This window comes from Rhinolophus ferrumequinum, chromosome 8 (genome assembly GCF_004115265.2).
Source record: "Rhinolophus ferrumequinum isolate MPI-CBG mRhiFer1 chromosome 8, mRhiFer1_v1.p, whole genome shotgun sequence".
Classification (NCBI taxonomy): domain Eukaryota; kingdom Metazoa; phylum Chordata; class Mammalia; order Chiroptera; family Rhinolophidae; genus Rhinolophus; species Rhinolophus ferrumequinum.
In genome coordinates this window covers 90,049,163-90,072,127 of record NC_046291.1, presented here as the reverse complement: position 1 = coordinate 90,072,127, position 22,965 = coordinate 90,049,163, and the positions used below count along the sequence as shown (strand labels likewise).

Genomic DNA, 22,965 nt, shown 5'->3' with positions numbered 1-22,965 from the left:
CAGGCTTGGCTTTTGATAAGATAAATGGAAAAAATAAAAAAGTTGTTTCTGCTTTCAAATCTCTTTTCATGGTGCTCATGTTTCTAAAGAGGTTCAGGAAGTCAGTGTGGAGATTCAGATGAGAGAGATGACATCTTTATTTCAGGCAGTTCCTGCCCTTTCCTTCCTTTGGGGGGAAAAAAAAGTTTCTCGGGAGACAAGGAACAGGCAACAAGAGTTGAGAGATAAGAGGCCCTGGGTAAGACACTTTAGTTACACCTTTGCAAAACACTGTGTCCCAGAACCTGTGATATGCGTTAAAATGTCTTCTTTCCTCCCTGACCTACCACTCTCCCATCTCAACGTGATAAAAAAAAGGTGCATCATTATAGAGGTTTCTGCCAAATTAAAACAACCAGCTTTCAAGCTCTCCTCCGTGCCAAGGCTCGCCCTTCTGTCCCCCTGCAGCTCTGACACTAGTTCTAGAACTGTGCTGCCGCGGCCTCTGAAAGTATGGTGGACTCTGGGTGGCTGGTTGAGCTCCCAGGGAAGCCCTGAGGTGTCCCAGTGGGGGCTGCTCTCTCAGGCTGTGCCCACGCTCAGCAGCAGAGCTCTGGCCACTCCATCTCCCAGCCCTCCCAAGGGTTCTAACCCTGGCTTTACCACTTACTAGGGACCCTCAGCTGTGTTCCTAATGCCCTGACCAAGCTCCAAGTGGGTCAAGGGTGAGTGATGATAGTCGTATCACACACACACGTCACTCTCCCAAATTCAACATTCACCTGAACCATTTAAAACACTGAGAGAGAGGGAGAGAGAGAGAGAGAGAGAGAGAGAGAGAGAGAGAGAGAGAGAGAGAGAGAGAGAGAGAGAATGTGATTGCACTCGGACAGAGTATATATCCCTGAGGAAGACTGCAAAGGGAGTGAGAAGCCAAATTCCTCACAGAGGCTGAACTGCTTTCCTTTCTTGGTTTATTCATTCATTCAGTAAATATTTACTGTGCCATGACAGGGATGGATAAAACAGACAAAAGTCCCTGCATTTATGGAGCTCACATCTTAATGAGAACTAATTTTCATGCTTAAAGGTACAATTCCTATTTATCATACAACATGGTGCCAATGACATGCCCACCGACCTCTTCATTTGCTGGCCAACAGCTCCAGTGCTGGAGGGAGAACTCGCTGTGAGAGACGCTACATTTCAATGATTGAAGGGATGGTCACGGATGATTTTGACTCGGGGTGATCTTCACTTTCCACATCGCATGTAGCTCCCCCTGTACCTCCACCCTCCCCCTGGCTATAAGTGAAGGCCCCACTGTCCCCGGGTACAGGGGCATGTAGAACTCAATGAAACGTTGTGTGGGGGATACGGGAGGTATGAGCTAGTGATCTCAGCCACAGCCAGTGATGTTGCCAGGTAACACTTTATGCTTTATTAATGACCCCACCCCACAAGCTGCTCGACCACTCCCAGGAAACCCCTCAGAGAGCACTGGCCTACCCCCCGGTGGGATGAGTGCCTATGACTGCAGACACCTTCGGAGCAGAGCACTGAGAAGCCTGGGGAGGGTCAGCTGCATTCCACCCCAGCGTCCTCACTGTGGTTGCAATTGTGAGAGCCCCAGTTGCTCTTGTTGCAGTTCCATAGGTTCATCTCTGTCCCTTGACAGGCAACATCATCCAGCCAGATGTTCCCGGTGCCTAGATTGAGAGAAACAAGGAGGAAGCGGGCAGTGAAATTAGGGTCAAAGCACAGTGGCCCCTTTGTGCTTGGGGGTTCCCATGTGGGGTAGACTGCCAGTTTCTCTCACATCCACTCAAGCCCAAGGTGCTTCATTCTGCTTTCATTCCTTTTTGTCTGCTTTCTGTCCTTTGACAAAAATCTCATCCAAGTGTTTAATTCTTAATCCATGCATGCTTTGAATGGGGTCTCGTAGGGGATCGCCTCCCGGCTAACTCACCACAGCTGTACCGATCTCCTCACATGCCCTTTTCACCAGGTCATTCTCTGGCTCTAAAGCAGGGGTGTCCAAACATTTTTCAACGTTTTTCACCAAGGGCCATATGCAGTAAAATACACAAACAGCCGGGCCACTCACTCGAGGTGAAGTACGTATTGCCTCACCTGGTTTATTTAAGTAAACTAAATATATTTTTGGAATTTGCTGCGTGCCAATGAAAAACGGATTGCAGGCCGTAGTTGGCCTGCGGGACGCAGTTTGGACACCCCTGCACTAAAGCATTTACACATTCTTCAACCCCACTCTTTTCTGATATAATTGATTTCAGATCAAGAACTCAGAGGAAAATAGTTGGATTATTTGATTACAATAATTTATACTATAGTGTGACAATCTATACAGACTTAATCTATAGAGGAATATGTGCATTTTAAAAGACTTTTACAATCCTGGACTCAGATTAAAAACTAGATGTGCACTTTGGGGTGGAGAAAGGGCAGAGAACATTTAGGGGCGAAGCAGGAGAAAGGGGCTAGAGTCCATGCCAGGTCAGCTCTTATGGCCAAAGGAATGGTCTCAGCCTGGGAACTTAACTCCTTTGTTGGAAGATTGAACCTTTTGCTGAAAGACACAGGGTGAGTCCCCAGCACCCCAGGACATCATTCCCAAACTGATTTTAGGAAGTCCCTGCCATGATTGCTTTCTCTTCCCTTCGCACCTTCTTCTTAAAGATGATCACAGCATGGCCTCCAGTTTCCAAATAGCTGGAATGCACACCGGTGTTTGCCTGCCCTGTGTCTTTTCTCCGTTCCTCCAGCACCAGCACCTCAGGTGTCATGAGAGAGCCATGCCTCCCAAACACCCTTGGCCAGGCAGCATTTTGGCTCCAGGGCTGGCCAGACATTAACCCATGCCAGGCCAGCCAAAGCCTCAACCAAGCCTTTGCTGTCACTTGTGGGGAAGAAAGGTCATCTTTCTCCTGGGGCTGCCAAGCTGGAACGATGTAAGCCTGGGGCCCTGAGCTGCAGAACTTTTCACTTGCTTGAGCCAATCTTTAAACTCAAACCACAGTGAGTCACTTGCAGCCAAAGGGTGTCAACACTCCACCAGGGAGGGAAAGCCTACATCAGCCCCTCAAGGAAAGAGGCTGCTGGTGGAGGATTCACTTACCAGCTCCCACGTTGTAAAGAGCCTTTCCCACGGAGAAGCCCATCATGCGGCAGAAGACAGTGGCATCCGAATTGTCCCAACTATCATCGCAGATTGTTCCCCAGTTACCGTTATAGTAAATTTCAGCCCTGCCTCGATTCAGAGAGCCAGCAATCCTGACAGGTGTTTGGGATTCGCCTGGGTGAAAAAACACAAGTGGGAGAGGTGAGGAAGGCAGCCTAGGGCTTTGTGTGAATGCGGGCTCTCCCTTTTCATTTTCGGAAGATCTATGGTTAGGGGAAAGAAACCCCTCTGCTTGGCTGTCACCAGAGCCAGAAAGATCCCACATTATGGCGTCAACACGACCTGGTAAGCAGCCTGTTTACCTGGACTTGCACGTATGATATCGTACCTTGTTTCCCCAAAATAAGACCTAGCCGGACAATCAGCTCTAATACGTCTTTTGGAGCAAAAATTAATACAAGACCCGATCTTATTTTACTATAAGACTGGGTAATATAATATAATATAATATAATATAATATAATATAATATAATATAATATAATATAATATAATACCGGGTCTTATATTAATTTTTGCTCCAAAAGACACATTAGAGCTGATTGTCCGGCTAGGTCTTATTTTCGGGGAAACGGTAGGAGCAGGTGCCTCTGTGGATAGTTTTGGAAATCCAGATGACCACATCTTGTCTTGTGTTACAGAGAGGAAAAAAAGAGAAAAGCTGAGGAGTAAAAGAAGAAAGAAAAGAAGAAAGGGAGAGAAGGAAGGAAGAGGGGTAGAAGCAAAGGGAGAGAGAGAAAAAAGGAAGAAGGGAGGGAGGGAAGAAGACAGGAAGAGAAGAAAGGAAGAAGGGAGAGAGGGAGGAAAATTGTGCCACTCTATGCTGTGAGCAGGCTTATTCAAAGAGAGAACCCATTAACTTTTCCTAAAAATGAGGGATTTCTCCGAGAAGCAAGGCCTCTCCCCCTACCACACATACAATTTTCAAGAATAGAATTGATTCTAAAGCACAAATTAAAGAGAACAGAAGCAGCAATTACCTTTTTGACCCTTTTCTCCCTTTATTCCTTGCGACCCAGAAGATCCTGTCATGAAGAGGAAAACCACGTGATTTGAAGGAAACAAAGCCAGGACCCCCTCAGCCTCCTTTGCCCGCACTGGGGAGAAAGGTGGAGGCGTGGGGAGCAGAGCAGTTTCTCTCCCCAGCTGTGCCCGTGCCCTAGCATTATGGGCACCAACAGTTAACCGTGAATAAATGGCCTGAGCCACAATCTAGTCCCTCACAAACTAGATTAGTGAGGGACGTTGAATGGGTAAGCGACGTGGAGTGGGAAGGATCTCCTTTGTGGAAAGATCCAATCAGCCATGGAAATGGTCCAGGGTGGCCAGGGGCACGGCTGGCACATGTTGGAGCACATGTTCACATGTCTGCCTCGCTGAGTGTCCAGCTGGGCCTTATTCACTTCTGTAGGCTCAGTGCCAAGACCAATCCCAGCTCAGAAATTATCCACTGAACCAACAGACCTCGACCCCTCTTGTTCTGAAAACTCCCAAACGCCTTACAACAGGGCCTCTCCTTCAAACCCACAAAGGAGAAACAGAGACCTTACCTTTCTCTCCTGGGTTTCCCTTTTGGCCACCTGGTCCAGGTGAACCCTTGGGGCCTGCCGGGCCTGGGCTTCCCCTATCTCCCTTCATGCCTGCAAGGCCTGGAGAAGAGAGAGACCACTTCGTCAGATGCTCTGCTCTGCTTTTCAAGGATGACCAAGGGCCTGGGTGTTTAATGAATGAGTTGCCCTTAACTAGCAGGTGTCACCCCGTGGATGGCTTCTTTGGATGTTACTGATGTCTTTGGTCCAACTGGGGGGAGGGTGATGCTCTGATCTCCCACCTCCCATGTAAATGCTGGTTGAGAACATACGGGTGAAAATTGCTGAGAGGATTCCAAAGGTTGTTGGTTCTCATCGGACTATATAATTGTGCAAAAGTTCTAGCCGTTGTGGGAGAATTTGCTAGAATGTTTCTAGGCCTCAATTTCTCCTTCAGTAGGTTAAAGTAGGAATAGAATATGTAGTTCATGAGGAAGAAAGACTGCTCAAGCAACTTGTCTAAGAAGGGTTGTTTCAGCACGCCTTAGCGTCGGGCTATTGAGAAGACGAGAAATGCTGTGTGGAAAGTGCCAAACTCAGGAACCAGCTACCAGCAAGGACCTAGGGAACCAGGATGAGGACAGTATCTAGTGAGAAGAATGCGGAGCAGGGGAGGGGCTTGAGGCAACAAAGGGGAGATGGAGCGAGACCAGAGCAGATATGGGGAAGCACGCCTTGCAACCAACCTGGGATTGGAGGGGACGCTGGACAGCCCCATGGTGGCTGCACAGCCTGAGGCCACCACCTGACCACCCTGACATTTTCTACCTTTCTACCACCGTTAGCCCCTGCCCCTCTCCTTATACCCCTCAGGTCAGTGAGTTCCTGTCATTCCCAGGTTTTCCAGGGGAAGAATCAGAGGTTTGATTGACAGAGTCTTAGAGTCTTAGCCTCAAATGGTCTTGATCCCGGGCCACTTTGGGGGAAGGTCACAGCGGTGTATTCAAAGTCAACGAGACCCGCCCTCTGAGCATGAGCCTTTGCAGTCATCATTCTGGGGAATTAAAATGAAGCCAGCCCTTTACCTGGAAATCCTGATTCTCCTTTTGTTCCTTTCTCTCCTTGAAGTCCTAAGATCAAAATACAAAAAAAAGAGGAGAAGATAATAAAACTTGGATATTAGACACTTTTAATCTTAGACAACCTCTACCTTTTGTCTGATTAATGCAGATGGAAAGATACATTGGTTTTTCACGATTGTTTAAAGCCTCTTCAGCACAGCATAAAAGGAGACAGACGGTCGATAAATGGTGACCCGTGTATTGGAGTGAAATCGAAATATAGCAGACGGGAGTCTGAGTTAGACAGACCCCAGACTTACTGGCTGGTCTTCCTTGCCAATGATAGCTTGACTTGGTGTCTAAATCCAATTACATTCCTTCCTGTTACATGTTATTAGAAAACAATTGAGAAATATTTGAAAATAAAATTATCTTTATTTCCAAAAGACTATGGAGGGGTCTCAGTGGCCACCAGAAGCTTTGGGAGCCCTAACCCATAGTAGATGTTCAATATCTTTGTTGATTTATTTCATTGTGGCCCCTAGATTCATGTGGCTAAAGGGTCTCACATCCAGAAAATGGAAAAATAATCACTGCAATTATTGGTGGATACTATTTGTAGTTCTAATGTGAAAGATCCTTCCTTTTTTCCTTCCTTCCTTCCTTCCACCCATTCATCCTTTCATTCACTAACTTCTACTAATTCACTAAGGTCTACTGTTTCCAGCACCAGGCTGGGTCACTGTGGGATAATAATTTATTGGTTTAGCAACGTTATGGTCTCTCAATTTTAAGTGCCAGAATTGGTTCCGATTCAAAGAAACGGGACCCAAGAATTGGATACACAGACTTGGGAAAACAAAAGCTCACTATTAATGTGAAGTAATGTAAATTCCTATTACTATAACAATAGGAATGTAGACATCTATTTATGAGGGACTGTGAACATCACCATGCCTTTGACTGGTTTCCCTTCCCTCCATGGTGCAGGTCCAGCCTTAACCAAAGGCCCACTCCTTTGATGCTCACCGGAAACCAGTTATCCTCACTGCCAATTGCCTGGGGAAAGCTCCTGCCTGAGGAAGTTCCTGTCTCCCAGTTCCTGACTTTGCTGAGCACCTACTCTGTGCTGGTCAATGGAGGACAGGTGAGAGGCCTGGCAAATCGCTTCAGGGCACCTTCTTGGAATAACAAGACAGGGAAGTCCTGGCTCCTGCAAGCCTTTCAAACATCTTGCCTGAGGCCGGGCGCTGTGGTAGGGTCAGAGGGCCAAGGAACTGCGAGCTGCCACGACACACGTTGGCACCAAGAGAAGCAGGAAGCACTGGAAGAATCTGAGAGGGCAACTGCTTCAGCCCCTCATTTTAGGGATGGGGACAGGACTAAGGCTCAGAGAGCTTCTTCTAGGAGCTGGAGGTGCCTTAGAGGCCAAACCGTGGCAAGCAGGCCCCAGCTCACCGGGCCACTTATTTGTGCTCTGGTCCCTCTGTCTAGAATGCCTCACCCTTTTGGTCCCCTGGAGAATTCCGATCAAGACTGTAAAACCTGCTAGGATGTCAGATGTCATCTTAGGTGTACTGTGAAGCCTTCTCTGGCCTCGCCAATGGATAGTGCACTTCCTCCCAAGACAGCAAAGTGGCCAGAGTCAGACACCCTGGGTTTGTGTCCACCTTTGTGACCTTGAGCAAAGTGTCCCCATTCCTGAGCCTCCCTTTCCTCCTCTGAGTCTCCTGGTGGCCCCAGGAGACAGCTGTGAGACTTGAATGAAGTCGTTCCTCTGTGTCAATTGCTGAGCCTCATATCTGGCAAGTGCTCAATAAGTGGTGCCCTGTGGAGCCTGTTTGCATGCGTCTGTCTTCCCTCCAGGTGGGGAGCACCTCACACATGGGGGCTGAAACCTCCTTATGAACTCCAGGCTTTCTGCCCAGCAAGTTTCCCTGACTGTTTGCTATTGCCTGGAGGTCACCCAACAGAGGTAGCAGCTCTTTCCTCTCTGCTTACCTGCGTCTGAATTGCATGTGTCCCAGTTAGGGAGGCTAAGTCACAGTCAGACACACGTCTTTGGTTGTTAGAAAAACGGTCCATATCTAGACTCTTGGCTCTCTCTGTCTGCATCCTAGAGGGTGCATATTTGCAGAAATCTCTACCTTAAGAGCCTACCCCTAGAAGCAAAGTACAAGGACCCCAGGCACCATGACCTCCCTTTATTGTCCCCTTCATCCCCCAAAAAAGTACCCCTCTCCAGCTGTCTCCAAAGCACTGAACAACAAACACCCTGTACAGACAGGAACCATACAGAAGACCCTATTTCACTAGGTCCGTGGTCTCTGCAGCCTGACCCTCCCCAATTCATTTCTCACACCCTCCCTCCCAACCCCTCACCTCCCGGGGACTCAGCGGCTGCTGCTGCCTGCACCCTGCCAGGGGTTTTACCTACACTGCTCCTTCCATCTCTCAGCTGCCCTGCTAGGCAGGGCCATTTCCCTCTTTACAGAGGAGGAAGACCACACTCAGACTTGTGAGGGGATTTATCCAAAGTCACTCAGGCAGTGGTGAAGCTGGAGTTAGAACCCATGTTCGGCCTCCCACTGGTCCCTGTAGCTGCCAGCTCACTGCTTGCTTCCTGGAGTTTCACTGTGGATGTCCACCTGGTTCCAAAGACACTCCCAGCCAGCCTTGGGCCATCCCTTTTTCCTAAACAAGTACTCAAACTGGAGTTTGCCTCAGAATCACCTGCACAGGGTTTGTTATAAAACAAATGCTAGGCTCCACTCAGATTAGCAGATTCAGTGGATCTGGGATGGGGACCTGAGACTGTAGTTCTAACAGGTTCCCAGGTGACGCTGGTGCTCCTGGCCCAGGGACCACATTTTGTGTAGCACTGCCTCAAACACATCTCATTCACCCTTCAGGGACCAGCTCACAGCCAGCCTTCCTGTCTCGGAGGAACTCTCAGTCGCTCCCATGCCCGAGAGCTCCCAGAACCTTCTGGCCCTTGACGAAATGCCCTCTGATATGTGTATAATGAATGGCGGTTTTGTCTTCAAAACTCCTCTCTTCGCGTAGTGGAAATTGGAATTGAGTTTTGTGTGATTTCTCTCCAAGCCTCATTGGACTCTAGAGGGTGTTTTCCTGAATGGCTGTGCACTGATTATGCAATTGAAGGACTATTAACTACACTGTGGACCAAGGCAGCATCCGGATTGGATCAGGGAGAGAGAGAATGGCTGAAACACAGCATCTAGATACGCATGTTGTAAAACTACACTAGAGAGCGAACGAATGTCGGGTTTTCCTCTTAACCACAAACACACTGGGTTTCCCTGGGTATCACAAACTTACCAAGCTAAGAGACCCAGAATATTTATTTGCGAAGTGTTTATTTAGAGAAGTTATTTCTTAAAAAAAAAAAAAAAAAAAAAAGTTTAGTTAGAAAGCACATGCCCTCCTATTGTTTCATGTTCAGCTGGTGTTCTGACTAAAATCTTAGAACGTTCCTGCTCCAAGGGAAAATTGCCTGTTTCAAACACAGAGTGCTACCAAGCTGGCAGGGACCCAGATATTATTCTAGACTATTCCTCTCACCGCACAGAGGAGGAAACTGAGGTCCACAGAGGTCAAATACCAACCCACTGTCACCTAGCTAGTCAGTGGTAAGTCCATGTTGAGGCACAGGTCTCATGACTGAATTAATACAGAAATTTCCAGTATATTAGGAAACTTCCTTAAACACCATCCTGATGGTACAGGCTAAGTGCTTCCTGGCAAATTTAGGATTAATTTAATAACTAACAAAGTGAGCTGTGTGGCGAGAAGTAAGAGGGTGGGTGGGGGGCCCAAAATTGGGACGTATGTAGACTTCTGCAGATATCTCTAAGACACTTAAAGGAAAACAAGGAAAAGCTTTATAAGTGACAATTTAGTAACATGATTTGGTAGAATTTAATAAGTTCTTGGACTAACTCAGTACTTAGATATGGGGAATGGAATTAACTGAGAAATTAAATTCACTGCATAAGGCTTAATTGCTGGTATGGATTATTCTTTGTTGTTTATCTTTAAAGTAAAATGTTATAAAATACAGGTGAGAAAATAGATTTGTAGTTATTTGCACTTTGACTTTCCTCAAGAGATAAATAAAAGGACATAGAAAACTCAGATTTTAGATGTCAGGCTGTTGAAGTGCAAAATTTCTGATCAGATTGGTGTTTTGGAGCATAAATGTTTTGGCTGCTTCTAACATTTCATGAGGTAGAAATGGTAGGGAAAAAAATGCCATAATTACAAGGTGAAGTGAGCCCTTCCTCATTTCCAAACAAACTTTACTTTTCAAAATAGCTAAGGAATTTAAAGCTAAAATTAGTTTCATTTTTAATGGTTTTGCAAAAAAAAATTTTTTTTTGCAAAACCAACTGATATTAGACTACTCCTCACACCCCACAGAGCAGGAAAGCAAGGCCTACGGAGGTTGTGCATTGACCCACGTACCACTAAGATCCTGGGAGTAAAGTCCCAAGCACAGTGTCTGGCTGGAGGTATTGTTAATAATAAACAGACCTCTTCATTTTCATAATTAATGTACAATAATGAGATCTCACTGCTACCCAGGTCAAGCCAAGGCACTGTCATTTCTCTAGCTTCATTCAATATGTCTAGATAGTCTCTTGAAAGATTAATGATTTTATTTACAAAATGGGAAAGATATCAATTTGAAAAACTGGCTTGATATAATCAAAACTGGACAAACACCACAGGACCTCTAGTTTGGGGAATACCAATGTCCTGACATTGAAAAGTCCGCATTATCTCCCATGATGCGATCTGGCAGCCACTCACCACCGACCCTTCCTTCTCCCACTTCAGAAATGTAACCTCTCCCAAAGTTTATTAACCGATGGCTTCAGGATGATTTATAGACCTGGCTACGATAAGCCAGATTATGGTCCTATGGGAAATCCCTTCTGAGAGGTCGATGTGGACCATCAGCTACTTGATCAAGACAAGCATGTGGGTTTGTGTAGGGAATCTATGCAAATAAGTTGTAATTATCACAAGACCCAGACTGAAAATGTGATTCCCCATGTTTACTTGGGCAGCAGGAACTAAGGAATTGCCCTTAGAATTTGCCTGGTTGGTATTTACCACTAGGCCTGATTGATGGAGATCCCCATAAAGGTGCCCAACAAATAGACAAGGACTCAATGATAGAGTGAAAATGAACCCCAGGCTGTTTGCTGAAATGGGGCTGGGGTCTGGGGTAAATAAGGAAGAGCCCTAACAGGGCCTGAGAGCCTCGTGCTTTCTTCTAAGAGTGGAAGACGCTGCTGCAGCTTCTGTTCTGGTCCTTCCTGGACTGGGATGGAAGGAGAGGTGGTGCTCACCGGAGAGCCCTGATGGGAGCAGGGAACTTTCAGGCTGCCTGGGGGGAAGACGGCATGGTGGCGTGCAATGTGTAAGGCCCAGGCTTTGCGTTGGCCAGGCCTGGATTCGAACCCTGGCTGCATCTCTTACTTTGAAATAGCACTAGCAAGAGTTAGTGCTTAGCCCATTGGGTTGTCATGAAGATGCTCGTTGTCAGGAGCTGCTCTTATTATACAAACACTCCCAGGATGCAGAGTTCAGGGCAAGATTCCCTCCCCTCAGACAGTGGGAGACACAGGCTGGAGCCTAGGGAGTGGGCACGGCGCCCCTCTGGGTGTAATCATGCTTTACCCCAATATTCCTGCTTAGGCTAGCAATGGGGGCGGGCGGGTGGAGGGGTGGGAGGGAGACTCCCTGCTTATAACTGAAGGATGAGTCATCACCTCCAGGAAACCAAGCAGAAAACTCAGGGACAAGATAGCCTCAGCCCCCAAAGTCAGATACCCTAAGATCTGGGACCAGGGAAGAGGGAGGTGTAAGATCAGAACAGGCAGCTGACAAGTCAGGCCCACCTGACCCCCATATGGCAACAGGCAGCCGAGCCCACGCCTACAGTGAACACAATCTGTGGAAAAGAAATCAGCTCCACGACTGGACAGATTGGAAAAACAGTGGGTGTAGGAGTTGCCCGCTCCATGGCTGCTGACAACCTTCAGGAAAACCCCAAAGGTCAAAGGCCCAGAGTCCAAAACTGGCCAGGAGCTGGCCCTACCCCCACCTCCAAACAGAGCTCCTGACTCCCCCACAGCCCAACCCTAGACACCAACCAGGTGCCAGCGACACCAACCTACAGAGTGCTCCCTCACTCCTCCGTGACTTCACCAGCTGTTTCTTTCTAGACTTTCCTTCCCCTCCTGCATGTAGCCAAGCTCCATTCATCCTTCAAGACTCAGCGGAAGCCCTGCACTGGTCTGCCTTTCACCACCCCCACCAGACCCAGGCCACTGCTAACTTGAAGCATTTAAGAGGTTAAGTCCCATTGGCTTAAGGAATCAATAAGTCGACCACTTGATCAATGAAAACTGACAGGGCCTGCCTCTGGTGTGGGTCCGTGACACGGCCCTGGGGTAGGGCATCCAGGTTGGGTGACACCAGCGTGGCCTCTGCTCTGCCCACAAACATCCTAGGCAGATACACAGCCCTTTCTCACAGCCCTGCACTGTCACAACACCTCCTGGCCTGCACCTGGCTTTCTAAACGGCATGTGGCAGTTCTCCATGCAAATGCCACATCAAAGTGTGCCCGACAGTCTGGTAAGTCTGCCTGTTTCTCTCCTCATCGACTTGATGTCTGAGGGCAGGCACCAGGTCTTATGAAACACGGAGGCCCAGACTTTCTAGACCATTGCAGGTGCCCAAACTTACACAGTGACCAGATAAAACTGGCATAGTGGTTTATAAAGTAGACCAAATTGGAATGACAGTTTATAACCTAGGCTGAGTTGGCCCAATGGTTTAGCCGCTAGTCTTTGTGGGTTCAGTGGCTGTGGGTCACTCCTCCCAGCCTGAGCACCCTGGGAGGATGTGCAAGAAAGGGTTTCTCAACACCCCTTTGTCGAACCCAGAGCCCTGTCCCGTGAAGCCCCACTGCAGGTCAGCAGGAGAGAGTGGAAACTGTGTCCACAGCTGGAAGGCAGACCAAGGAGGCAGTGGGGCCAAGGTGCCCTGCTCTCCCCTTTGATGTTGGAAGTTTGGCCATGGCATTCGAGGCCGGAACATAGGAAGAACAGTCCTAGAGCCTTCAGGCACCAGAGCACAGGAGACCCTCTGCCTCTCTCTGGTGGGCCCCCAGGGAGCCAGTCCTCCTCCCTCTCCGTCCCTGACACCCAGCAAGCCCGCCCACCCACCTACCCACACCCTCTTACCTGTGTCTCCCTTGCTTCCTTTCATGCCTGCAGCTCCTGGAATCCCGCGTATCCCTGGTGGTCCTGGGCAACAGATGCCATGGTGGGCATAGGGCTGGGCTAAATGGATCCTCATATATCACTCCCCATGCCCACCACAGGACCAAGGACCTCACCTGTTAGACCAGTGGCACCAGCTTCGCCAGGCTCCCCCTTGGCACCTGGGGGTCCTGACAGACCCGGAAGGCCTCGAAGCCCCTCTGCTCCGGGGTGTCCTGAAAGTTAAGTCATGACTGCAAGGCTGGTGGTTGGCAGAGGGCCTGGCTGCCACCTTCTCAACACACTTCTGTTCTCAACACCTAATATGTTCCCTGGGCTTTAAAAGCAGAGGAGTAGCCCTAACAGTGGGAGGAAAATTATAGTCTCAGCAATTTACTGATATTTTCCATTCACGGTTGCAGTCTGGGACTTGTGAACTTACTAGGACCTCTGGGTTGTGAATGTCCAGCACCAAACCTGGATGGCAGAGGGGAATGAAGCTCTAAAGAGGGATATCAATTAAGCACACTGCTTGTTCCTCTTCGGTGGGGCCAGGTTTTAGAAACCCCAGATGCTCTGGGTTAATACTCCACTGAAATAAGAGCAGAATCAGGTCCTGGTCTTGACTTTGCCTGGGGCAGTGGGAGCTGGAATGATGCCCAGATTCCCACAGTTCTTACCTTGATCTCCTTTCATTCCAGGAATTCCAGCCACACCTAAAATGAAGAAAAACTTTTAAGGATTTTTTTTTACTCTCTAGCTCAGCCTGGCAGAAAAAAAAGGGAATACCTCAGGCCAGTGGACCTGACCATGTGGCCTCTTACCTGGGGGGCCTGGTTTCCCCGGGTCGCCTTTACTGCCTGTGGCTCCAGGCGGTCCCACGACCCCCATGTCTCCTTTCACGCCCATGACTCCTGAAAAACCAAGGAGTCACAGTCAGCTGTGGGAAGAGGGCAAGCCTGGGCAGCAGGTCACTCTGCGACTTCTTGTCCCACCCAAATTCCACACTCAGACTCCTTGAGGTCCTACTTGGGGCCCAGAAGTGGAAGACATGATGGCTGCCCTCAGGGAGCAAACATCTTGTCTCAGAGACAAGGCATACATTTATGAAAAGTGGACGAGGTGGCCTGGCCTGGCTGATGGCAGTGGAAGGCCCAGAGGGCAGACTGTCAGGTGCCCTTGGGACTGTCACAGCCCAGGCTCAACCAGCACTGCCCTGCCCACGTGATTTTAGTGTCTGCATTTGAGGAATTATTTTTATTTTTTATTTTGTTGGGTAACAGTGTGTTTTTCCTGGACCTATCACTCCAAGTCAAGTCGTTGTCCTTCAATCTAGTCGTGGAGGGCGCAGCTCAGCTCCAAGTCCGGTCGCCGTTTTCAATCTAGTTGCAGGGGGTGCAGCCCACCATCCCATGTGGGAATCGAACCAACGAACTTGTTGTTAAGAGCTCGCGCTCTAACCAACTGAGCTAACTGGCCACCCTGGGGAATTATTTTTTTCAAGCCTCCCCAACTGAAATCTGAATATTCCAGAAGGCAGATCTCAAACACTGAGAATAGAAACTTGGCTTTGATGGAGAGAGAAACATTGCAGCAGCTCATTTTCCTGCCAGCACTTCAGCTACAGGCTTTCCTGGTGCCCAAGATTTCAAATTTTCCACTTGGCACCAGCCTGTGGAGGCTCATCCCGGCCTGTCCACACCGTAGTCCTTCTTCGCTCCCTCCTCTTTTCTGCCACTGCTCAGAGGTGCATATCAATTGAGGGCAGCTCCTCACAGGGTAGGACTCACCAACCCGTTCCCCAACTGTGAGTTTGGTTTGGGAGCAGGCTGCCTGACCCTTGTCACACGGGGGCCTGCTCATCGGCAGCCCACTGGCTACCTGCCACTCAGGAAGCTGCTGAAGTCCCACCATCAACAAAGACCCCCCCCCGAGCAACTCCCCCAGGCTGTGGGGAATGGAATTGGTGAAACACCTCCATTCCATTAATTTCATGCTATCAGAGGGGGAGAGGACTAAGAAGGCCACCAGTCGTTTCTCTAGTGAACGAGAAAAGGAGACAAAATGGTCTGAAGAGGAGAAAGAGAAGCAACTGTCATGCAAACCTATCTGGGTCTGAGCTTTGAGTGATGTTGGAGGAAAGGCTTGCACATTGGATTCTCAGAGATGCTTTGGATACTTACTTGAAGGACGATTTTTCCTTGATAGAAGACAAAACAACCGTAAAGAACTTGGTTACAGCTGAGATCTCTTACAACAGTCTAGGTGCGAACAGCACAGAAGGCAGTTCTTGGTCATTCAATGTCCATTTCAGCAGAAGGGCCAAATGGCACTCGTTAGAAAGGACTAAGAATTATTTTCTTGGAGGAACTTGCTGGTACCCTACCACTCTGGGCTGGCCAGACCCATCATGGTATGGCAACTGTGTGGCCATATGAGGTTTCTCGAACGGGGCCTGGTCCTGAGTCTGTATTCCTATGACTTTTGTGTCTCCATCAGAGGGGACAACCTTGCAAACAGAGCAGTGTCAACGAAAAGACCAAAGTCTGGCACCAACTGAGGTATGACAGCTGCATCTCACTTCAGAGCTTTCTAATCACAGCTAAAGGTGGAGAATGTCCCCTGGAATTTCACCACTGTGGCATTACCCATCTGCTGGGACAAAGAACAGAAAACCTCAGTGACACCGAGGCACATAGCAGTTGGTTGGGCAAGCAGTGGGTAAGAGAGGTCTTGTGATCTTGGGAGAGGAAATTTGGGAAGTGGAGGGGTAGGCTGGCATCCCGATTTCTGAAGAACTGAAAGTGCTGCATTTTCCCTCGCCACCCAACCACAGCGTTCCCAGGCCTGTGTCGTTCCCAGGCCTGCGTCGGGTGTGGGCTCAGTGCCCTCCTATGTGATAGTGGGGGAGTGGGGGAGGGGAAACAGCATGGCTCAGACTCCATAGGAAAGGGCTAGAGGGCAAAGGCCTGGCTGTCATCCCCTTCTGTGGGGCTGGCAGGGCCACCCTGAGAAAGTTTGGGCCTCCCTTCCCCAATGCAGAGAGAACTACAGAGTGCCTGCCACTTTGGGGACCATCCTCAGAGGTCATCTGCCTGGTGCAAGGGTCCCCTTTCAGTCCCCCTGGGAGAATTCTGCACTTCCTCATCCCCTCCCCAGGAGCGGGCTGCCCCCTAAGACTTTCATCTGCCCATTTCACCGTGGAGCAGCCCCAAGTCTTAACTCGTTCTTCCCCGCTTATCATGGCACCTTTGGTCCTCTTGAAACTTTTGCCCATTGGTCCTCATTTTCTGCTGGGCACCACTAGAGCAAGTCTATTTTCTCTTTCACAAGTGCCTTTCTAGTATTTGAGGATGGCTGACAGGTGCCTGCTAAGGACTCTGTGTGAAGGCAAGCGTACCCAGTTTCTTATAATGTAAATAATTTCAATTTGCAGGCAACAGCAGCAGACTTCTTCTATGTCTTATATTCCTGTTGTAATTAAAGGTTCCTATTATTATCCTCCTTTTATAGGTGAGTAAATTGAGATTCAGAGAGGTTAAGTCATTTGCCCAAGGTCACACAGCTAGTGAGCCATATTAGAATTCAATTCTGTCTGTTATTGGAATTGAAGTCCTTCCCTTCCTACCTTACAGGATCACTACTACTACTATTAATAATGATTGTCATTTATTTAGCATCAACCATGTGGTAGATTTTGAAAATATGATCTCTAACCCTTATAACTGTCCTACAAGATGAGTATAATTTACTATTTTATTGAATTATCATTCTTTTCTGAAATGAAGACATCAAATCTCAGCAGGCTAAGTCATATGCTTAGTCACACAGGTGAACAGGCACACAGCAGGGATGGCAACCAAACCTGCTAGTTCTGCAGCCCTCATTTCCCCTACTGAACCCAAGAGCCACCCCAAGGGGCCAAAAGAGGCCACGTGACAAAAAGCATGAAGGGGCTCAGTCACGGCCAGAGCCTCTCGGGCTGTGCTCCTCAGAGCGGGCCTCTGTGGAACTCCAAGGTCAGAATCATCCAACGTCTCTAAAACACAGGGCCCAACTGTTGGGCCTGACATGCATTTTGAACAAACACCCCACATAGTTCTTATTCATGGCCTGTAGCTTGAGAAACACTGCTCTAGAGATAGAACCTGCCACCAAGGGGGTGTTGTGAAGTCCCCCTGCTGGAATCACCCCCTTTGCCCTCACTGCCAGCCAGGCTTCCCTCCTTCCCCCAGGCCCAACTCAGGCCCTTACTTCATTCAATGTCTCTCTTTCCTCTCCTCCAAGCTCTTAGCACTGCCTGTGTCCTCAGTTGCCACCAATGGTGCCTGGCATGACATTGTTGCCCCTCTTGCACTGCTTTTTGCTTTTGCATTCCTGTCCTTGCTTATCTATATGGAAGGGACCACATCTATGCCCCTGGGATGCCGGTAGACAGAGTATTGCTCTGCTTTCAGTGAGCGCTGAATAGACACAGTTGCCCAGAGCGTGGACCCCGCTCCCCAACGAGCACCAACACACCAATACAGCCCTTACCTGGGAGGCCCACGTCTCCTTTGTCTCCTTTAGCGCCAGTTTTCCCTTGCGGGCCAATGACACCCGCATCGCCTTTGCTGCCCTTCTCTCCTTGAGGTCCTGGGAAGGGAATGGCTGATGAGGTGGGCTCCCACCGTCTGCCCGGGGACGGACTTCTAGGCAATGGGCAGGGCCATTCTGGGGAAAAGGGCAAGGGGTCCCCAGATGCAGGCCGGAGTTGTGCTAGCTTATCTCAGGTGATCTTGACAAGGTCCAGTAAGACTCAAGAGAAGAGGACTGTAGGAGGTGTGTCCACTCTGGGGCTGGGGAGGAGTCGAGGGAAAAGCACAGTGGGGCAACTGGTGCAGTGCCTGGGCCAGGGCATCAGTGACCCCGAGCAGAGGAAGCACGAGTTACCAGTGGCTCCTTGCTTCCCTGGAGCGCCCTTGGGTCCTTGGTGGCCTGAGAAGAAGGAAAGATCTCAGTCACTCTGCGGTCTGGGTTCTTCAATCAGCTGACATTCTAGATCTCTCTCTCTCTCTCTCTCACACACACACACACACACACACACACAGGTAGTGTGAGTGTATATGCACACGTGAGTGCGTGCACGACCGTGACAGTGCGTATATGAGAGTGTTACATAAATGTGTGTGCACACATGCGTGTGTGTGAGCACGTGGGTGTGCAGGTGCCTCCGTGGGTCCTTCACTGCAGCATAAAGTCTCCTCCTATTGTTTTCCCATCCTCTCCCCTGAAATTCCCCCTGGAAAAACCTCTGCGGGAGACAGAACAAGAGACTCTTTGGGATCCCTTCTATTTAAATTCCTCCCCCAAATTAGTTCCTCCCTAAAGATTTTCCCTGCTAACAAGTTTCCCTTCCATAGCTGGTGGTGTTTTCTTTCTGCCTCAGTGGCCCGGAAGCTTAGAGACTTGGTGTGTTTATTTGCCACTTCCTTATAATCCTCTCATTCTGCTCTTTCTCTAGTATCGTCTTATTGTCTTTACATCTTTACATCTCAGCAGCCTCAGTCCCCCCAGGAATATGGAGGTTCGAGAGTCTGAGTGGAGAGTGAACTGGCCTGCAACAGTCACCGGCTCTGACATTTGTGTCTCCCCCTTCCCCTGGGGGTGGGGTGCAGCCAAGCTCCCCACATTCTCTGCCCTAGCCATGCCGTGGCCATTTATAAGACGGCTGTGCAGGTTTAGGCTACAGCCTAAACAACAGAAAAAGTCATGGGGTTTTCATTGTTATCAGTAATCCCCCAGCAACTCTCTGAAGCACTCTTATCCTCATTTCATGGGCAAAGAAGCTGAGGTGCCCAGCCCATCTAGGGTCTCGCCTTCCACCAGGCTGGCCTTCCTCATACACAGACCCCACCGGGTGTTTAGACTCTGGAGTGTGTCTGTCTGTGTCTGCAGCCCTCTGCAGCCTCTCTGAGAAAGGCTGCTGTGCATGTCAGTGCATACACCCGGCCCCTACTCACCTGCTTCTCCCTTGATTCCTGGCAGGCCTTGGGGTCCTGGGGGGCGTAGAAAGGGAAAGAAATTCAGAACAGAGCCTGGACAAGGAGGAGAAAGAAGACTATGAAGCCAGTAGACAAGCGGTGGTATCAGTGGCTCCACTGTGGCCCCTTCTCACCTGGAAGATCTCACCTGGAAGACCTGAGGAAGAGGGGCAGAGACACCAGTGAGCCAACCAACAAGGTGGGGTGACAATGCCACTCACTCACACCATTGTTCATTTAACAGACCGTCACTGAGCACTGAGGACCGAACGGCGTGGAAGGAAGACAACAAAGACAGAGCTCCTTCCTGCAAGAAGCTCATGGCCTAGCAATTGAGACAACTTTATAGATGATGTCGTCTGAGGGAGGCTGAGTCACACAGACCTGGGACAAGTAGTAGCATGGCCTTCTAGCTGGGTGACCTTGTGGAAGGCATTCTTCGTTTTGAGCCTCGGTTTCCTCATCCGTCAAATGAGGTTGATATACCAGTGATGCAGGGCTGTCCTGAGGTGGCCATGTGCAAACCACATGGAAAACACGTGGCAGGCGCTGCATAGACGAAACTATTGTTGCTGCCACTCCTACGCAGTTCTCTACCTTTCCAAGAGCTGCTCTGCTTTGCCCACTCGAGTCTCACAATGACTCGGCGGGCAGCACAGGGCTCCTTGTCCTGTCTCAGGCCATTCTGGCTGCTGTAACAAAACACTACAGACTGGGTGGCTTATAAACAACACAAATTCATTTCTCACAGTTCTGGAGCTTGAAAGTCCAAGATCAGGGTGCCAGCGTGGCCAGGTTCTGGCGACAGCCCTCCACCAAGTTGCAGATGGCTGACTTCTTGCTGTGTCCTCACATGGTGGAAGGAACTTGGGAGCTCTGTGGGTCCTTTTTATAAGAGCACTCGTCCAGTTCCCAAGGGCTCCAGCCTCATGACCTGATCACCTTCCACAGGCCCCGCCTCCTAATACCGTCACCTGGGGCGTTAGGAATTCAACATATGGATTTTGGCGGGGGCCACAGATACGCAGATCGTGGCACATCCTCACATCACCACAGAGAGGAGTGACTTTCCGAGAGGCATGGGCCTTGCCAGAGGTGACGCATTTGGAGAGAAGCCAGCAGATTCGGGGTTTCCCAACAGCAAAGCCTGCACCCATGCCAGGGCGCCATTGTGAGGAAGCTCTCTACACTTGTCCTCAGTATCCGAGAGATTGGTTCCAGGACCCCTGTGGTTACCAAAACCTGAGGATGCTCGAGTCCCTCATAGAAAATGGCATAGTATTTGCATATAACCTACCCACATCCTCCTGGATACTTTAAATGATCTCTAGATTACTTACAATACCTAACATAATGTAACTGCTATGTCAATAGTTGTTGTATGCTGTATTGTTTTGGGATCCACTTTTTGGAATTTTTTTTTTTTTAAATATTTCCAATCCATGGTTGCTTGAATGTGTGAGTGCAGAACCATGGATATGGAGTAGAAGCTTAGTCAAGTGTGTAGGGTCCATAATGCTATACCCATTTTGTATACACAAGAGTGGGGTCCAGAGAGATGGAAGTAGAACTGGGGACTGCAACCCCTCACTTCAGCACAGGGTCTCAGGAAAGGACACTGTTGAGAATCAGTTCAGGGTTTGACAGCTGGCTCCCCTGACTCCTGTGTGCCCTGAATATGGGCTTGTGGGAGAGGGCAGCGTGGGTCCGCAGGGAAATGAACCCACCTGGAGCGCCGCGCTCGCCTTTGGTCCGGAACTGGTCTGAAAGGGAAGGAAGAGGTTGCAAGCTGAGCTGTGGTGGCACACACCTAGAGCTCCCAGCTCAGTGCAAACAGGGGGCTTCTCAGGGGTGAGGAGCTGAAGCAGGCAGATTGGACAACAGGGGCCAGACACCAGTGCATTTTTCAGGAATGAGCCCTTGGAAAGAGCCAGATGTTTAGTTGTAACTAGTGGTTTACATCCAAGAGCCATAGATCCCTGGGAGCCCGAGAAGTGTGGAAAGGGAGTTGAGACCTAGACAGCGCCCCACATTATTAGAAGACTATGAAGCCAAAGCAGCTGGGCAAGTGTGTCATGTTCAAGGAAGGGCCCTCATGTTGCTCAAACGAGCTCCTTCCCCTCTCAAGTGAAAGTGTGAACCCACTTGTGTCCCAGCATCTGAGCCGGGACTCTGCCCATCTGCTACACCGCGCCTTTTCCTCAAATCTCGACTCGGCCCTCATCTGTGCTCAATGGGGAAGTGGCAGCCTCTGGGGGGATCTGCCTTCCTGGACGTCTGTCCAGCACATGTGCCTGCGGGCTCTGGCTGTGGGCTCACCCTCCTACGTCCCAGCTCACCCCAGACACAGGGGTCAGAGCAACGACCCCAGGCTCCGTGTAACAGTGTAAACCCTGTACTAGTGAGGTCACACATAGGAGCTGGTATTGCCCAAGTTAGCCCTTCCTTTCTGGGACAGCCTGAGAGAGTGCCACGTACAAGTCCTGGAGAGGACCAAAGGAAGGAGGCCCCTGGCCTCTCCCCTTTGGTTCTCTTTTCTCCTGCCTGCAGCCCCACCACCTAAGCCACCATGTTTCGCCAGCTGTCCTCTCCCCTCCACGGCTCCCACATCACCTGGATGGCTTGGTGCCCACCCTGACTCTCTCCCAACCATGGGCCAATATTAGTCAGCTGCATGGCATGGTCCTGGGCATTACCCCGGGTACTGTGCCTCACCGCCCTCCTAAACATTCTGGATCAGCCTGAGGGCTTTGTGACTCAGATCTGGCCATGGGTTGGTTGCTCCAGTCCCTGGCTGTTGAGGTCACACTCTGCTTGGACAGGGCCCTTGGTTCCTGGGTTGCTGAGCCCGCTGTCTCCCAGAGCCCTGTCTGCAGCCACCCACGGGGCCTGTCACTTCATGTCCATCCCCTATGGCTCTCACTCTGAGTCTTGGCCCCCAGGGTCCCATACCAGGCCAGGGTTTTCGAAGCCCCTTCCTTGCCATGGAAGGGGATTTGGACCCAAAGGTCCCCTTTCCCATGAACAAGCAGCTCTTCCTTTCCCACCCATCTCTGAGGAGTCCCAATCTGGAGGCGAGGGGGCCAAACCTGGGTTCCGTGTGAAGTTGTCCATCTGCCGCAGCAGGTACTCCTGCCTGGTGTGGACCTTTATGAGCTGGGCCTGCAGGACTTGCAGCTTTGGTGCACCCACAGCCAGGTGACGGACAGGCTCCGAATGGGTAAAGAACAGGCTGTCCTCAGCGGCCAGTGTTTCATTCTCGAAGTGAATGTCCAGGGCCCAGAGCTGTTCCTGCAGATTCAGAACTGGACATCCCACCCACCCCACAGTACTCTCTTAGGGACCTCGTTGAAGACCATGGCATGGAGTAACTCCCTGACATTTTTGTGTCAAAGGTGCATACCTTTTGTAGGCCTAAATACATACACACATTTCATGTGCTGCAAGGACCAGAATGAGCACAGAGCTTTTTCTGTCTCTTGCACATGTGCACTCCACACTCAGGCATGACATTACACACCCACAGAACACTCCTGCATGGCCTGGAGATGCACCCACTGAGTCACAATCAACCTTCAGCCTTCATGCTGTTAAGACTTCCGTGCATGTTCTGAGCATGACAATTAATGTGCTGGTCTGACTTAGTATGCATGTGACACGTGTTTATGACAGTTGGGCACATAGCGTTCTTGAGTGACTTCAGTGTCTGCTGATGGAATTGCTTTGTGACCTTAACATTCGGACTGGGAACACTTTGCAAAATAAAGTCATGCTAAAATGAACACTGCAGTCAACAAAGCCCCTTCCCACTCAGAAGCTGGAAATCTTTGATGTAAGATGATCACGGCACGCCTATGTGAAATAACTGC

The 22,965-nt window shown here is 49.7% G+C and overlaps 1 protein-coding gene across 1 annotated transcript in view; it reads right to left on the bottom strand.

The window, feature by feature from the left end:
* Positions 1-931: 931 nt before the first annotated feature.
* MARCO (macrophage receptor with collagenous structure) overlaps positions 932-22,965 on the bottom strand; it is a 33,732-nt gene continuing 11,698 nt past the window's right edge. Inside the window, exons 3-16 of the mRNA XM_033113052.1 lie at positions 22,186-22,401; positions 20,824-20,859; positions 19,076-19,120; positions 18,006-18,050; positions 17,610-17,708; positions 13,898-13,987; positions 13,754-13,789; positions 13,211-13,309; positions 13,056-13,118; positions 5,795-5,839; positions 4,731-4,829; positions 4,161-4,205; positions 3,119-3,295; positions 932-1,688 (exon numbers count right to left, since the gene is read on the bottom strand). Of these exons, the coding sequence (XP_032968943.1) occupies positions 1,558-1,688; positions 3,119-3,295; positions 4,161-4,205; positions 4,731-4,829; positions 5,795-5,839; positions 13,056-13,118; positions 13,211-13,309; positions 13,754-13,789; positions 13,898-13,987; positions 17,610-17,708; positions 18,006-18,050; positions 19,076-19,120; positions 20,824-20,859; positions 22,186-22,401 (1,226 nt within the window). The 3' untranslated portion in view covers positions 932-1,557. The remainder of the gene's footprint in view (positions 1,689-3,118; positions 3,296-4,160; positions 4,206-4,730; positions 4,830-5,794; positions 5,840-13,055; positions 13,119-13,210; positions 13,310-13,753; positions 13,790-13,897; positions 13,988-17,609; positions 17,709-18,005; positions 18,051-19,075; positions 19,121-20,823; positions 20,860-22,185; positions 22,402-22,965) is intronic.